This window comes from Mytilus edulis, chromosome 7 (assembly GCF_963676685.1).
Source record: "Mytilus edulis chromosome 7, xbMytEdul2.2, whole genome shotgun sequence".
In the NCBI taxonomy this organism is placed as follows: domain Eukaryota; kingdom Metazoa; phylum Mollusca; class Bivalvia; order Mytilida; family Mytilidae; genus Mytilus; species Mytilus edulis.
The window spans coordinates 9957812-9974361 of record NC_092350.1 but is presented as its reverse complement, the minus strand read 5'-3'; the positions used below and the strand labels follow the sequence as shown (position 1 = coordinate 9974361).

Sequence of the window (16550 nt, the reverse complement as noted above, 5' to 3'; positions counted from 1 at the left end):
TCCTTTTAAACAAAGGTCCTTAGGATCCTCAAATTTAAGTTGAAATTGTGTTTTTTTGTAAGTATCATTTGTTAATGTATAATGTGAAATCACAAAAATACTGAACTTCGAGGAAAATTCAAAATGAAAAGTTCCTAATTAAATGGCAAAATCTAAAGCTCAAACACATCACATGAGTCATATTCCTGACTTGGTACAGGAATTTTCTTATGTGGAAAATGGTGGATTGAATTAATGGATAATGTAAAATCACACCTTAATTTGGCATAAAAACCAAACCAACACATTACTGAGAACCTACTTCGTCAGACACTCTTAAATCTATATCAAATAACAAAATCTGGTATCTGATGAATCTTAACTGATTGTTTGACAACAATTCAAAAGTAGAATTGTCAATGATGGATCAACCCAATATACAAGGATGTGAAAGTTTAACTTAAAGAGGTGAAATGAATATTCAGTAACTAGTCGTAAAATCAACTCAAAACTATAGGAGAAAGGTAAGGGACATTTTCTCTTCATCTTTTTTTAATTGATTTGTTTTATTAAGATTAATTTTCTAGTCTATATATTTATATTTTCTTAAATGTGTAGAAATTGTGTATTTGCAATCAAAATAATGAAATGTTTCAAGTTTTGAAAGACAATCAATACAGCTTATGATTCATATCTGTGATAGCATTTATCTTGGGATATAATGCTTGATTTTATCTTTTTTCATCATTTATCTATAAAACAAAGTAAATTAAAAATGATGAAGTATTTTAATCCCATAATTGAAGAAAAGAAAAGTTATATATTAATACGACAGCAACACATTGACAATCTTAACTGTGTCAATTCAGTAATACATTCAAAATTTTGTTGCTATGTCTTTATCATTGAGAAAAATGGGACAGTATCAGGTTTACATTAACAAGTATCAGGTTAACATTAACAAATACTTATAATTTCAAGTGTAAATGTTTTAAATTACATGAAACAAATTCTGCACTTTTACAATTAATCACTAGTTCATAGTAACAAATGCAGAATAAATATTTCAAGAGATTATAAGATCATTCTTCTGTTTGTTTTAAATTCCAGATCTGCAATCATGTTTAAAGTCATCTATAACTACAAAGCCTCCATAGATACAGCCATAAACCTTTCTGTCGGAGATAAGATATCAAATGTTGAAGATGTCGGTAATGGTTGGTCAATGGGACATAATGTGTCTAGTGGAAAAACAGGAACATTTCCAACTAGTTATATTGCCAAAAACTTGACATTCAAAGACAAGGTCAAAAGAATGTCAAGGGTCAGGAAGACCACTGACCAACTAGAGATAATGTATAAAGCCATATATGCATACCAAGCTGACACAGATACAGATATCAACCTTTGTGTCGGAGATACAATATCAAATGTTGAAGATGTCGGTAATGGTTGGTCAATGGGACATAATAAGTCAAGTGGGAAAACAGGAACATTTCCAACTAGTTATATTGCCAAAAACTTGACATTAAAGGACAAGGTCAAAAGAATGTCAATGGCGAAGAAGGCGACTGACACACTAGAAATTAAATTGAAAAACAAGAGCGAAGATACAGAGACTTTGGTTCCTCGGATCAAGGCCAAAATTCCTGATCATGTCTTACAAAGAAGACTAACTCGTGTTCCTGAACATTCTAATACTGTACAGAACAAAATTTCTAAAATTGTTCCAAAGCCAGTCAAATCCTTTGTCAACAGCAGCCGTGGAGATCACAGGATCGTGAAAGGCATCTTTGGGATATTTGGAGGTTTTATTGCCTGTGGAATCCTGTTTGTTCTCTTGAGATACAGTTATGAGTATTCTCTACAAATCTCTTGCTACATAACAATAGGATTTTCCCTCCCTATCTGTGCTGCACTAGCCATGTCTACACACATGAGATGTATCTTTTTACTAATGGTTCCCAACCTGTTTACTGGAAAAGGACGAGCTGTATTCATGTCAATTATATTTGCCATGTTACTTGCTGGTCCCGTAGTAAACATTGTATACAATGCAGAGCAAGCATCGCAATCAATGGCCTGCACCCAGGAACTGATCTATAACCAGACTTCCATCCTCAGAGGTCAACTAGAAGAACCAATCAGACTAATAGAGAGGCGAATTTATGAAGGCCTTGTCAAAATGAGGAACATAGCAAATTCTATCAAAAATGCTATTGCACCAGTCACTAATGCAGTTAAAGGTTTTGTCGATGGTCTCAACACAGCTAAAAATGCACTAAAAAATGCAGCTAAGGTATTAGTTTTATTTACTTTGCATCATCTTTGCAGCTAAAAATGAAGAAATAAAACAAAATTTGTCGTTGCTTTAATTTATTCAATTTATTTTTTGGTATTGATAAAAAAAAATGTATTTTCATAGATATTTGAGTCTAGGGTTTTGATCATTTCTACATTGACAAAAGCAACTGAAAATTTGTATTTCTTTCACCTCTTGAATTTGCGATTCACCTATAACACAAAACAAGCCAGAAAACTATAGTATTTCATGAAATAAATAATGGTTCCTTCAGTCTTAATTATATAAAACACAGGCAAACTAAGTTTAAATAAATTGTTACCATATTTCTTCTAACTGTTTATATTATTTATCAAAGGATAATTCATTGGAAACATTTTTCTGTATTTTATTTTCCCTCCCTTTTAACTGTATTTCTGTGCTTTCTATCTTTCCTTCCAATTAAATACATTTCCAAAATTTCTAATTATCCATCCCTGTTAATTGCATTTTTTTCCTCTCCATTACAAGTATTTCAAAGCTTTTGATTTTTTTCCTTCCTTAGTAGAATAGTTTCCTAGCTTCCTTTTTTTCTGTTCCCCCTTCTATTACCAGTAAAAGTTCTTTTTCTCCTCGTTACTAGTAAAAGTTCTATTTCTCCTTATTAACAGTAAAAGTTCTTTTTCTCCTCATTACCAGTAAAAGTTCTTTTCTCCTCATTACCAGTAAAAGTTCTATTTCTGCTCATTACCAGTAAAAGTTCTATTTCTCCTCGTTACTAGTAAAAGTTCTATTTCTTCTTATTAACAGTAAAAGTTCTTTTTCTCCTCGTTACTAGTAAAAGTTCTATTTCTCCTCGTTACTAGTAAAAGTTCTATTTCTCCTCATTACCAGTAAAAGTTCTTTTTCTCCTCGTTACTAGTAAAAGTTCTATTTCTCCTTATTAACAGTAAAAGTTCTTTTTCTCCTCATTACCAGTAAAAGTTCTTTTTCTCCTCATTACCAGTAAAAGTTCTTTTTCTCCTCGTTACTAGTAAAAGTTCTATTTCTCCTCATTACCAGTACAAGTTCTATTTCTGCTCATTTATCAAATTTCCAGGCTATGTATTTTTTCCCACTATCAAATGTATTCAATGATTTCTTTTTTATTCTCCCATTTTCATATATTTCTACTCTCTGTTATTTCCTTCATGTTAAATGATCTCCTCCCTTTATAATGTTTTTAATACTTTGCATTTTCCCCAGGAATGTAGTAAAGGAGTGGAAAAGGCCCAGTCTGCATGTGAGAGGGGAATAAACTTTGCTAAAAATAAGTGTGAAGAAGAACTTAAAAGGGTAGACCCTTCAAATAAAGTCATCAAATTTGGTAACGACGTAGCCAGAACTGGGGAAAACGTTGTGAGGAAAGTAGAAAGAACTGGGGATAAAATTGTGAGGTCGATAGGAGGGTTTTTTAGATTTGGAAAAAAAAGGAAAAGAAGGAGGGCTATGACAGAGGAAGAGAAAAATGCAATAGAGTTAGCTAAACAGCTGATGGAACAAGAAACACCATTACAAAGATATGGTGATTACCTTAACTCTAACAATGATGAAACAATAACCAATAACACCAGACTGCATAACCAACATGCACTGAAAAGGTAGGTTAGAGAATAAACATACAGAGCATGCACTGAAATGGTAGGGATAGAGAATACACATAAATGTACCTTGATCTATAATGTTTTTTCTATTATGAATTGGTACTTAGAGAGTGGTCTCATTATCATGAGTCATTGGCACTCATGTCACATCTTCCTATATCTATAAACCACATGCACTTAAATAATAGGTTAGATAATAAAAATAATCATCAACATGTGGTGAAATGGTAGGGTTAGAGAAACATAAACCCCATGCACTGAAATGGTAAGTTAGAGACAAACATAAGCAGCATGCTCTGAAAAAGTAGGTTCAAGAGAACAAACATTAACACCATGCACTTAAAAGTTTCAATTCAGACAGAATAAACACATATCAGTATGAAGAAGAAAAGCACTAGTGAACTTCAAGCAACATTTATTATTAACCCTGAATGAAATAATGTATTATAATACACACCAACAAAACTTGTTTTGATATTGGGCTTAAAAGGACCAATTTGTTAACTCTGCCATGTTCAAATATGTTTGTACAGAATTAAGACATTGTACCTGTTGCCTTTGTTATATAATTTTACCCCCTATTTGTTTAAGTGTTTATTAAAGTATGTATCAAAGAGCTAAACACAAAAAAGTGTCCAAAAATGAGTTATTGTAAATTACAGTACTTTATTGATTAATGATGGATATTTGTTTCCTTTGTAGGTCAAAGAGAGGTTTTTTGCATAAGTTATGTATCGTTCTAAATATTGGGGCTGTCTGTAAAGTTGTCCAAGTAGGAAATTATGTTGCCTGTAAACCTCTAAAATTCATAGCACATATCATAGAAGTAGCTACTAATGAGATAAATTCCTTCTTAGATGGGATCACCTCCTTCTTCTCATTCGATTTTGAAGGAGGTTTCGATGCCGATGGGAAAATCAATTCCTCAAAAACAGCAGCACAAATCATTTCCCAAGTTAAAGAGGACATACAGGCAAGAACTAAATGGATTCTAACAGTATCTGGTATAGTCAGTAACATTCTCGTCATCACTCTATTGTTATTATTTCTTAAGTCAATCTTCTATCTTAAGAAGTTCCTCAGTAAGGATCGCTATGACAATATCTACATTTCAAAAGCTTTTAAGACTTACGACCAGCAATGTAAGGAACAGGGAAAACCATCAGTTTTACCGCTGAAGAGAAAGGAATGCAGAAACTACGCTGACACTCGGTCACCATGGCTATCATCGAAAGAAATAGATCATGCTAAAACTGGTACTACTAAAATTGGAATTCATATCTTGATAGCTACTGTAATCATTTTCTTTGACTATGTTCTTTATTTTGTTCTGAAGCTCATTGATCGCTTTGGTAACCTGAATATAAATATCGGTGGCACCAGTTCTTTGAGTGTTGATGTAGAGGGCAGTGGATTTATTTCAGCATTTTTGAGAGCGTTCCTAGGCACTGTTGAATTGGATTCTGACTTTAGTGTTGAGTTTAACCTAACAACTTGTATCCCAACTCCCAGTAAACCAGATGATGATAATATCTATAAGTTTAGTTTTCTTTACTTCTTTGCATTTGTGTTCCTTATAATGCAGGCTTATGGTTTACGTTTACGAAGGAAAATTGTAACATTCTTCTATCCAGAACGAGATATTGAGAGGATAAAATATCTTCATGAGAAAATACAACACCAGAGAAAATCTCTGATGAATTGGTTGACTCAGCATGTCATATCTCGTAACAAGCAATTCCATATGGAAAATCGTATATCGTTCCGTGGATGGATGGAATACCGATGTCCAATATTTGCTAAATGCTTTTGCCCTTGTCTCGCGTATAAGACATGCATCAGCTGTGAAAATAAGGATGACGGTAAAATTAGATTCCACCGGTGTGATAAATGTCAATCTAATTACTGTGAGGAATGTTTTGGAGATATGAATTACAGTTGTCTCATTTGTAAAACTGAATCAAACATATCTAAACCTTAGTCCAGTAAATGTATATAGCAACATTCTGTCATGAGTGCAGATCTTGAAGTGTATATAATAAATATAATTTTTATAAACCTGTTATATTTTTTATCAAAAAATGTACTTTGAAAAATAAAAATTTGTAGAGAAATTGTCCTTTCTCTTTTTAATAATAGCAAACCAACAGTACAATAAACTACCAGACAGTGCAATTAACTCAATTTGAAACATACCAACTTACCAAACAATAGATACTGTATTTGACCAATTAATAAGGGTGAGAGGAAGGGACAAAAACACAAAATCAAAATATTCTTTAGACAGTTTTGAACCTGCATTCTTATAATCTCATTGGACATAATATAATTATAAAAAGATGGAGTAGGATTGCTAATGAGACAAAAATCCACCAAAAAACAAATGATTAAGATGTCAATAACCATAGATCACCAGTCAGCCTTCAACAATGAGCAAAACACACTCAGCATAGTCTGCCAAAAAAACACCCTTTATTGAAAAAATGTGGAACATTAATATTCATTTAACCAATATAATGGAGGATGTTCTCAGATTCTATCAGACAAAGCATACTGTTATGCTGATTTTGTAGATCAAATTATCAATTCATAGGTCAGTGTGAGTTTGGTTGTTTTTCTAGGAATTGATAAATTTTCTAATCTTTATCTCATTTCCTTGGAAGAATTTAAGGGAAAAGAGCCATTTCCTACAGGCAAAGCAGTTGCGGTTTCAGTTTTTAACCCGGATTTGTTTTCTCCTCAATTCATTTATGACTTTTCAACAGCGGTATCCTGCTGGTCCTTTATTAACATCTATTTCCATGTCATTTGGTTATGCCGCAGAAGATTTATTTTCTCTTTTATTTGGAGTTTTTATCCTCTGAACCACAAATAAGAGACATTTTATTTTTAAATAAAAAAGTATTCTGTGATGCATTGTGGGTAATACTTTTAGCAGAATACATCAAAACTTTTCAATATACATTCTACTCAGACAACCACCTAAAAAAATTGAAAACAACACTTTAAATAAATTTTATGCATTGGAAGAGCTTCTCTGCCTCTAACTTCATCAGGAATGCACAATGCCACAGATTTAAGAGAATAGATTTCCTAAACAATGGAAATTCAGCCAGTGATGTGACGTTATTTTCATTTTAAGTACCCAAAATATCTCCCATAATTCTGGATAAGTTTTGAAACAGCTAATTGGTAGATTTTGCCAAGTAGATTGAATAGGATTGATGGAAGTTCATTTAGATTACCAAATACAGATCTCCTCAAAAGTTGATGCTAATGTCCTTGAATGTACTGATTGCATGGCACTCATCCTCATATTTCCTTGTGAATGACATTTTCTCAAATGTTGTGTTGTCCCTTTCTGTTAAATTACTCATCTTATTTGTCCCTCTTGATGAGTTAAGTCTATTGAAGGATGCATTGTGATTTTTGGAATTGTAGTTGAGTGATTGACAATTTGATGACATTGAAATCATGCTCTCCAACAATACCCCAAGGGTTGACTCTGGCATAGAATATTTTTATGTCTGGCACTTATACCTGGTATGGTACTTCAATTTGGAATTGTAAGATATCTAAATGTATAGCAATGTAAAGTCACAATTGGACCATATATGCCCAATGGATTTATTTTCTTTAAAATTGTAAAGTTTCTTGTTTTAATCAGAAAACAGAAATTGAAAAGTTTATAAATTTTCTGTGGCACAAGCAAATGACAAGGAAATAGATATAGGCGAGTGATATGAGAGCCAAATTTACATTTTTAATGCACCTACCTAACACACGGCTAAATTATGTATCACTGGAAAGCTAAAAATGTGTACTTTCTAAATATCCCGGTCGTCAAAAGAAATTATGGTGCATTTTTTTTTAAATCGAGGTCAAAGGTCATGAGTGCAATTTCAATTAACGGATACTTCCAGTAGAAAAATCGACTCAAAACAAATGCAAAAAACGAAACAATTTTACAGGAATGCTGTATTACCGTTGGGAAAATATATTTCTATCATAGTATTAATTAATTTTCATCGATTTTAACGGTAACGCATGTTACGTAACGTTTTCTCTTGGAGTCTTTGAAAATCAACCATTAAGTCACACAAATGTATCTGTAGTCGCCCTTGCATTATCTAAATCTTATAATACTTCAATATCATTTGATTAGAATTGAGAAAGGAAATGGTGAATATGTCAAAGCGACAACCACCCGACCATAGAGCAAACAACAGCCGAAGGCAACCAATGGGTCTTCAATGTAGCGAGAATTCCCGCACCCGTAGGTGTCCTTCAGCTGGCCCCTAAGGGAAGTATCCCTTGCACGTATTTACAAACATATATCTGCAAATTTGATATAAATAATCAAAAACAAAATATTTGAAGCAGGGGGAAATATAACATATGACGTATTTTTAATTGTTTAGAAAGGTCCCATGATGAGCTGTTCATTAAAATTGAGGAAGCGTATGGTCTCCTGTTAGTTTGAAAGCCTGCCAACCGCTTCAAGATCAGACAAACATAGGGCAGATTTTTTTTTATTATTGTAGTGCAATATGTTGAGTCTGGATCATACTGAATTTCATTTACATCACTAAATCAGATATGATTAGAGTACCGTACTAACATTACTAAAATGAGTAAAGTGCTACTAGTATATTTATATCAACAAAATTGTGACAATTTTAATATAAAACATCACAAGGAAAATATGATCACTCATAGTACGTCAAACTGTGTTTGATTTTACTTTAGTCGGCCGCCATGTATCTTGAGATATCCAATTAATCAAACAACACTTGACAAAGTAGTTTGTACTTTTTTTAAATTACGCTAGTGATGACGTTCGGCTACTTTGGCACTATAAGTATTACTTTTTTATATATTGTTTCACCGCTTCAAACGGAGGACAAGATTATCCTAATATTGAACCTTTTATTTGGCTTTCTTATGTTAAATCCCGTTAGCGTATAACCTAAATGATCGAAACGTCGGACCAATGGGATGTTGGACTATTTAGGTGTCGGAATATTGTGATATCGGAATATTATAGCTTCATCTTAACTTGTTATCTCATCATTATTATCGGTCAACATATCCATACAAAGACAACTTCCTTGGCATGGGCATATAATATCAGTACAGCAGAGGTTTTGCTCAAAGCGGACACAAGATCTACTATATACAGATTGAATTAAAAATTTGGAATGGACATGAGAGATTTGTCAAAGAGACACCAACCCGTTCAAAAAGCAGGCAACGGCCGAAGACCATCAATGCAGCAAGAAACTCCCAAACCCGGAGGCGTTCTCTAGCAAAAACAAAAAATGTACTAGTTTGAAATTATAATGGACGTCATACTAAGCTTCGAAATATACTCAAGAAATTAAAATAAAAAATCATACCAAACTAAGAAAGGCCAGAGATTCCTGATTTGGGACAGGCGCAAAATTTCGGCGGGGTTAAACATGTTTTTTGAAATCTCAACCCTCCCACTATACCTATACCAATGCGTGAACAGATCAAATATTGTAGAAAGTTGGATGACATCATACCGGACCGATGTTGCCTTTTAGCCAACCAAGGTCATACGGAGAACTTTTATTGTTTCTGTAGTTAGGTCGACATTGTCTTGGATAAAATTTTGATCCCCAGAAGAAAAGTAATGCCATGTAGAAAGTATGCCCTATTTTTCTAATCTCCTGAGCAGTCAAACATCAAAGGTGTGTCCATAAATACGGTGCATTTGTAATAATAAACCTCAATGAAAAAGAGTAAAAAAAATTATTTATAAATAATATACATTCTACTAAAGCCATACATCTAAGAACTTTGTCAATAGGAATATCGTACGCTTTATTAACTGCCTCAGATGCGCCATCTTCCAAAAGACAATACAGAAATGTTTTAAAAGCAGGTGGCATAATTTCAATTGGATAATCCAGTGAAATGTTTTTAGATAATGGATATTCATCTGATTGGATTACAACTTTACCCTATGTCTGCTTCCGTAAAATGCTAGTACCTGCATAAAGTGCTTGCAACCAGTTTCGCAGTCACTGCTCAAATCTTTAAATTTGACAGACTGTATATCAGTCATTTTGAACGAGTAAATTTCCGTCATTACGATATAAGACAAAATTATAGAGCTACTGTATACAATATTGGATGTACCTTGGCCTTGTTGATGCTGTATACATGTAACTATAAATTGACCATATATTTTTAGTTTTTGTTGAAGCTGATAATATATTATGTAGTTTTCTCGGCAGCGATCCTCGGGCAGAAATTAAGCCCGATTAACTGATCAAGTAATTAAAGTTGTTAACCAGAATACTTCCTTGTGTACAGCCACGTCATCTTGAATCGTCGAAATGTTAGTAAAAGCTGTTTTATGTTCAGAATTAAATAGCTCTTTACTTTCTGATTTCAAATTTTGTAGCAAATTTTCAGCGATGCAAGCTCGATGGTAAAAAGATTTAATAAAAATTAGCATGAGTTATTTTGTAAATCAGACCATTGTAGGAGATATAGTAACACTCAATACAGCTTGAGTTTGCTTCTCTGAGGATACCTTATGAAGTTGTGTAACTTGCTTATAGCACTTATAGGCTTTATACATTTGCAAAATATACAAACAGACAAATCAGAATAGTTGTAGATCTACTGCCCTCGTTGATATATGAGAAGAGACTGGTCGGTAGAATTGGTACATGTAGTACAAAATCTTTGTACAGACAAAACAGAAGATGATAGGTTGTGCTTACTTTTGAAATATTTATAGCAACTCTTATGATAATTTGTATTTTCAAATGGGATGTTTTCATTTTTTTTCATATTCATCGACCAGTCTTCTGTAAACTTCATCTTTTCGTTTTCAGACTGCGGCAATACAACTGTATCTTCATTTAAGTGTTTAACTACATAGTTTCTATGTAGTAAATACATGACAGACTATGCATATCTGTGTCAATCGATGGATAGTTTTTGCTTTGTAGCATAGGAATGGTTTCATTGTGAACTGGACTGTGAAAATTTGACACGACTCGGAAGATTTTCTACAATTTTCCGATACGATTCCTTATTTAGAAAGGGGTGCATTCTACAGAACTCAAAAACTATGTTTTACTTTGATTTGATCTTAATTTTGAATGATTTTATATCTATTTAAGCTACACTGAAGTTAAATATAGAAATAGAACCATTTAAATATGATTTATCGTACTCTAACAGCACTATTAAATACACGGATATCGACTAATATATTCAGTAAAAAACGATAACGACATAGATAAGGGATTCCGGAAACTTTCCGGTGATTTTACCCAACATCATAAAATTACAGAAATTCGTGATTTTAAGAAATGTTGAGATAAAGTCTTGATCTTGAATGAAAAAACGATAACTGATGAGTAATTTAGTGTGTTCTAAAACGGATAGAGTGCAAAAGCATTTAATAAAAATTTAATTGTAGATTCGAAAGGGTCAGGATTATGAAAATTTTCTAACAAAATGTCAAATATTTAGAAGGAATGCAAAAGCATGCGGACTAACAGTTGTTAATATTGTTTTTCATTATTTTAAGAATCTAATTCACCTAATTATTCTGTCTAAAAGAAGAGATACGACTAATTTCCTTTGCTTGAAAAACATGTCGTAATTTTATAATTTTCAACTAATTTCTGAAATAAACGTCAATTTTACAAAAACTGCACCGTACGATTTTGTGACGACCGGGCAAAAATCAAAGTTAAATCATTATTCTTTCATTTAAAAAAGAAATTAGCCGTGTGTTAGGTGGGTGCATTAAAGTCCTTAACTAGACGTCTTTTTCAAATATTACACTCGCCTAATATAAACAGCTTTGTTTATAGGGAATGGCTCTTTTCCTTTAAGTCATATATATATATGCAACATAATAAAATTTAAATTGATTACTTCATATACAAAATTTGTGTATATGCAGAAAAACAGAATATTATCTTAGGGTGCAATCAACAGTTTTTTACGTGACCTCATTCTGTAACAGGGCATGTAATAGTGGACCCATCATGCAGAAGTCAGATATTCATAGTTATATAGATATCTATACATCAATGGAAAGATAATTCTATGAACTTTCTGAATAAATAAAAAAAAATCCAACATCTCTTGTTTAAACATGCAAATTGGTACAAGTTATCAGCTGGAAATTAGGCATTTTCCCCCTAAAAAACCTTAAAAACAGACCACCTTTGGACACACGGATCAGTAACCTGTGCATATATTTGAGATTTCTTATAATATGCATTTCGAAGAGCTTATCCGGCTGATTTAAGAAAATGTAGTTTCAGCCTACGTTCGCCTGCTCCGAAAGGAGCTATCTTACCTGACAAATCAAAGTGCTTTTTGCAACAGGTGAAAATCAGCTGTTTATGGAGTTGCCTCCCATATAGTAGGAAGTCACAAAAACATTTTTTTTTTTTTAAATCTTGACAAAAGTGGCATTTTAATTGAACTTCAATATATGTTTTTCACATTGAACATAAAAAACAATCAACTTTTTCATTTAGTGGTATATAAATAGCAGGGAATTCCATCAGTATGTAAATCTCACTGGGGAAATACCCCTAGTTTTTAGTACGAAACTGTTTATAGCACCCTTAAGCAAAACCTTGTATGCGATATATAAAAAATTCTCAGCTTTTCTGAATCTGTACACTATACCGATTAAAATGATGTCTTACTTTAAGGATTGTGACCACAAATAGTGAAACTACAGCTCTTTTTTTATGTCGCGCCGTAGTGGCATATTGGCCAGTGGCAAACAGTTTAACTGGCAAATCCCAAACATTTCCTGTATCACATTTTCATCAGTTTTACAAAGAAAATAAATCATAAAATAGGGTTTCTTTTAAATAAATAGAATAAAAACTATGAAATAGGCATGAATAAAGTTACTTTAAATAGATTTTGTTCCTAGTACTATATGAACTAAGTTATAGCTGAGTTGAGAAAATATTGAAATAGTGTTTTTCTTAGGAATGGCATGTGTACCTTTTTGACTATAAAAAGTACCAAATATATATCATAATGAATAAAACTTTATGTAACACTGATCAGGAGTAAAGGTCAAAGTAGAAAAAATCTACACTTTTCATATGCAACTTTTGGTTCCAAATATATGAGAGATTGAATAAAAATATCATGACGTCGCAAAAAATTAAAAAACTTCAATATTCGCACAGAGTCTGGTTTTCTTATATCTGGTTGCTATGTACAAATCTGTAATATTTGCATTAAATATACCAAACTGATGCTTTTAAATTAATGTATACATGCCGTACAATATTTTTCAGAATTATTTTACTCCATTCGCAAACACATTTCTATGCTAAAACATCACTAATATTTTGTATTTGTTCCTTAAGCAAAACCTTGTATGCGATATATAAAAAATTCTCAGCTTTTCTGTATCTGTACACTATACCGATTAAAATGATGTCTTACTTTAAGGATTGTGACCACAAATAGTGAAACTACAGCTCTTTTTTTATGTCGCGCCGTAGTGGCATATTGGCCAGTGGCAAACAGTTTAACTGGCAAATCCCAAACATTTCCTGTATCACATTTTCATCAGTTTTACAAAGAAAATAAATCATAAAATAGGGTTTCTTTTAAATAAATAGAATAAAAACTATGAAATAGGCATGAATAAAGTTACTTTAAATAGATTTTGTTCCTAGTACTATATGAACTAAGTTATAGCTGAGTTGAGAAAATATTGAAATAGTGTTTTTCTTAGGAATGGCATGTGTACCTTTTTGACTATAAAAAGTACCAAATATATATCATAATGAATAAAACTTTATGTAACACTGATCAGGAGTAAAGGTCAAAGTAGAAAAAATCTACACTTTTCATATGCAACTTTTGGTTCCAAATATATGAGAGATTGAATAAAAATATCATGACGTCGCAAAAAATTAAAAAACTTCAATATTCGCACAGAGTCTGGTTTTCTTATATCTGGTTGCTATGTACAAATCTGTAATATTTGCATTAAATATACCAAACTGATGCTTTTAAATTAATGTATACATGCCGTACAATATTTTTCAGAATTATTTTACTCCATTCGCAAACACATTTCTATGCTAAAACATCACTAATATTTTGTATTTGTTCCTTAAGGGTGCAATCAACAGTTTTTTACGTGACCTCATTCTGTAACAGGGCATGTAATAGTGGACCCATCATGCAGAAGTCAGATATTCATAGTTATATAGATATCTATACATCAATGGAAAGATAATTCTATGAACTTTCTGAATAAATAAAAAAAAAATCCAACATCTCTTGTTTAAACATGCAAATTGGTACAAGTTATCAGCTGGAAATTAGGCATTTTCCCCCTAAAAAACCTTAAAAACAGACCACCTTTGGACACACGGATCAGTAACCTGTGCATATATTTGAGATTTCTTATAATATGCATTTCGAAGAGCTTATCCGGCTGATTTAAGAAAATGTAGTTTCAGCCTACGTTCGCCTGCTCCGAAAGGAGCTATCTTACCTGACAAATCAAAGTGCTTTTTGCAACAGGTGAAAATCAGCTGTTTATGGAGTTGCCTCCCATATAGTAGGAAGTCACAAAAACATTTTTTTTTTTTTAAATCTTGACAAAAGTGGCATTTTAATTGAACTTCAATATATGTTTTTCACATTGAACATAAAAAACAATCAACTTTTTCATTTAGTGGTATATAAATAGCAGGGAATTCCATCAGTATGTAAATCTCACTGGGGAAATACCCCTAGTTTTTAGTACGAAACTGTTTATAGCACCCTTACTACAATCTGAGAACAACCATTATGGTGGTTAAACAGACATGATTTTTTACTTTTTATCAATTTAAGGCCTTTTTAATTTAGAGCTGACTATTATTTAGTTTTGAATTTGATTGAAGACAAAGTAAGTTATATCATAGATGTACATCTATGGTTATATGTATAATTCCAATCCCCCCTCCCCCTTGGCAAATTATTTGGGGTTTACCTGTCAATCCAACATTTTTCAATTTAAAGTGTGTTGTTTCAGTGAATTATAAATACAATAGCTAGTTTTCTTTTTGAAATTTATTCAATGGAACCTTTACATCTCTCAATTTTTAGTTACACAAAATAATAAAATCCTACTAAATATAGAAAACATGTACCAATACTCAATAATGACACATATTGTAAGAGCAAAAATACTGATTACACAATTATGCCAAATACAGCCAAATATAAGACAACTGAAACACAAAAATATGGATTTAATTTGCTCAGTACAGAAAAAAAGACTTGTAAAACAATTTTTAGCAGTGAACAAAACTACATACGTCCAAAGTCATCCAACAACAGACATTTCCAAATCACTCATGAAGAGTAAGAGGGACATACTAAGATGAGTATGCGATATTTAAGAGACATTAATAAAACATTCAAGCAAATTTAACTCAACTATGAAATATATGCCTTGGAGACATAAATAAAGCATTTAACAGTTTTGTACTATACAAGAAAACTATTTAAATTTAATGATGTACAATGTATGCTTTTACACAACTCTCCAATTGAATACATTGCTATTGTCCTTTGTGTGGTTTATTCAGTGGGACATTAAAATGCTTTTTGAAATTTTGTCAGAAATCAACTTTTAATGTTTGAATCACTGTTCACATTAATAAATTGAAAATATTTTTTTATCTTGTTTTGGGAGTTAACACATGTATTTTCCACTCAAAAAAAGGAGAAAAGGGTGTGTGTGTGTAGGGGGGGGGGGATGGGGGGATTGGACTGGGCACATTGACCCTAAATTCAGCTCTGTTGTCGAGCTGACTGTTTATACAGTTATAAGTATTTAGAAGATACTTTATTATTCAGCGTCATAGATATGTTTCTAGTGCTATGTTTTTTTTTTTAAATCTTTGTAATTGAAAGATCACACTACTAAATTTAAAGTCAAAAGTATATCCTATTTCAACTTTTTTTAAACTTTTGAACAGTGGTATACTACTGTTGCCTTTAAGATACAATATGTTGACAAAGGGAGGGTGAGTGCCATGTCATCAGTACATTTTTTAACCCTAGCATCATCTCCTGAGGAGACCTGTATTTGGTCTGTACTTGATAAATATTGGTGCCAATATACAACATATCCTTATTTAACAGTGGCAATCTAAATGTACTTCCATCAATCCTGGCCAACCTTCTTTGCAGAACCTACCAAGTAGCTGTTTCAAAATCCAAAGGATTATGTGAGATTACATAGTTAATACCTAAAAATCAGAATGATATGATGTCCAGTCATTGGCTGAATTTCCATTGTTTAGGAGGTTGTTAGCATATAACAAAATATTAATGAATTCTCTTGAAAATAATACCCACAATGCATAACATTCTGAAGCAGCTTATTACATTGATTTGTAATATATTCTTATCTTGTTTTTGGAGTTAACACATGTATTTTCCACCCAAACATTAAACATGCAAGATTCAATTCATGAATGATAAATTCAAATATCAGCAATGAAATATATCTAATAATGACTTTATGTTTAAAATTGTAAGGTCTCTTACTTGATTTTAGATAAAAACAAGAATGTGTCCCCAGTACACGGATGCCC

At 32.2% G+C, this 16550-nt stretch overlaps 2 protein-coding genes across 2 annotated transcripts in view; one reads left to right on the top strand and one right to left on the bottom strand.

Annotated features, from left to right (window-relative positions):
* The window catches only part of LOC139529887 (cysteine--tRNA ligase, cytoplasmic-like), a 195831-nt gene that overhangs the window by 47007 nt on the left and 132274 nt on the right, over positions 1-16550 (bottom strand). The gene's annotated exons all lie outside the window — the stretch shown is intronic.
* On the top strand, positions 450-6017 carry LOC139529884 (E3 ubiquitin-protein ligase DCST1-like). Its single transcript, XM_071325834.1, has 4 exons — positions 450-503; positions 1090-2278; positions 3506-3900; positions 4606-6017. The coding sequence occupies exons 2-4, from the start codon at positions 1100-1102 to the stop codon at positions 5882-5884; spliced, it is 2853 nt and encodes a 950-aa protein (XP_071181935.1). The 5' UTR covers positions 450-503; positions 1090-1099; the 3' UTR covers positions 5885-6017.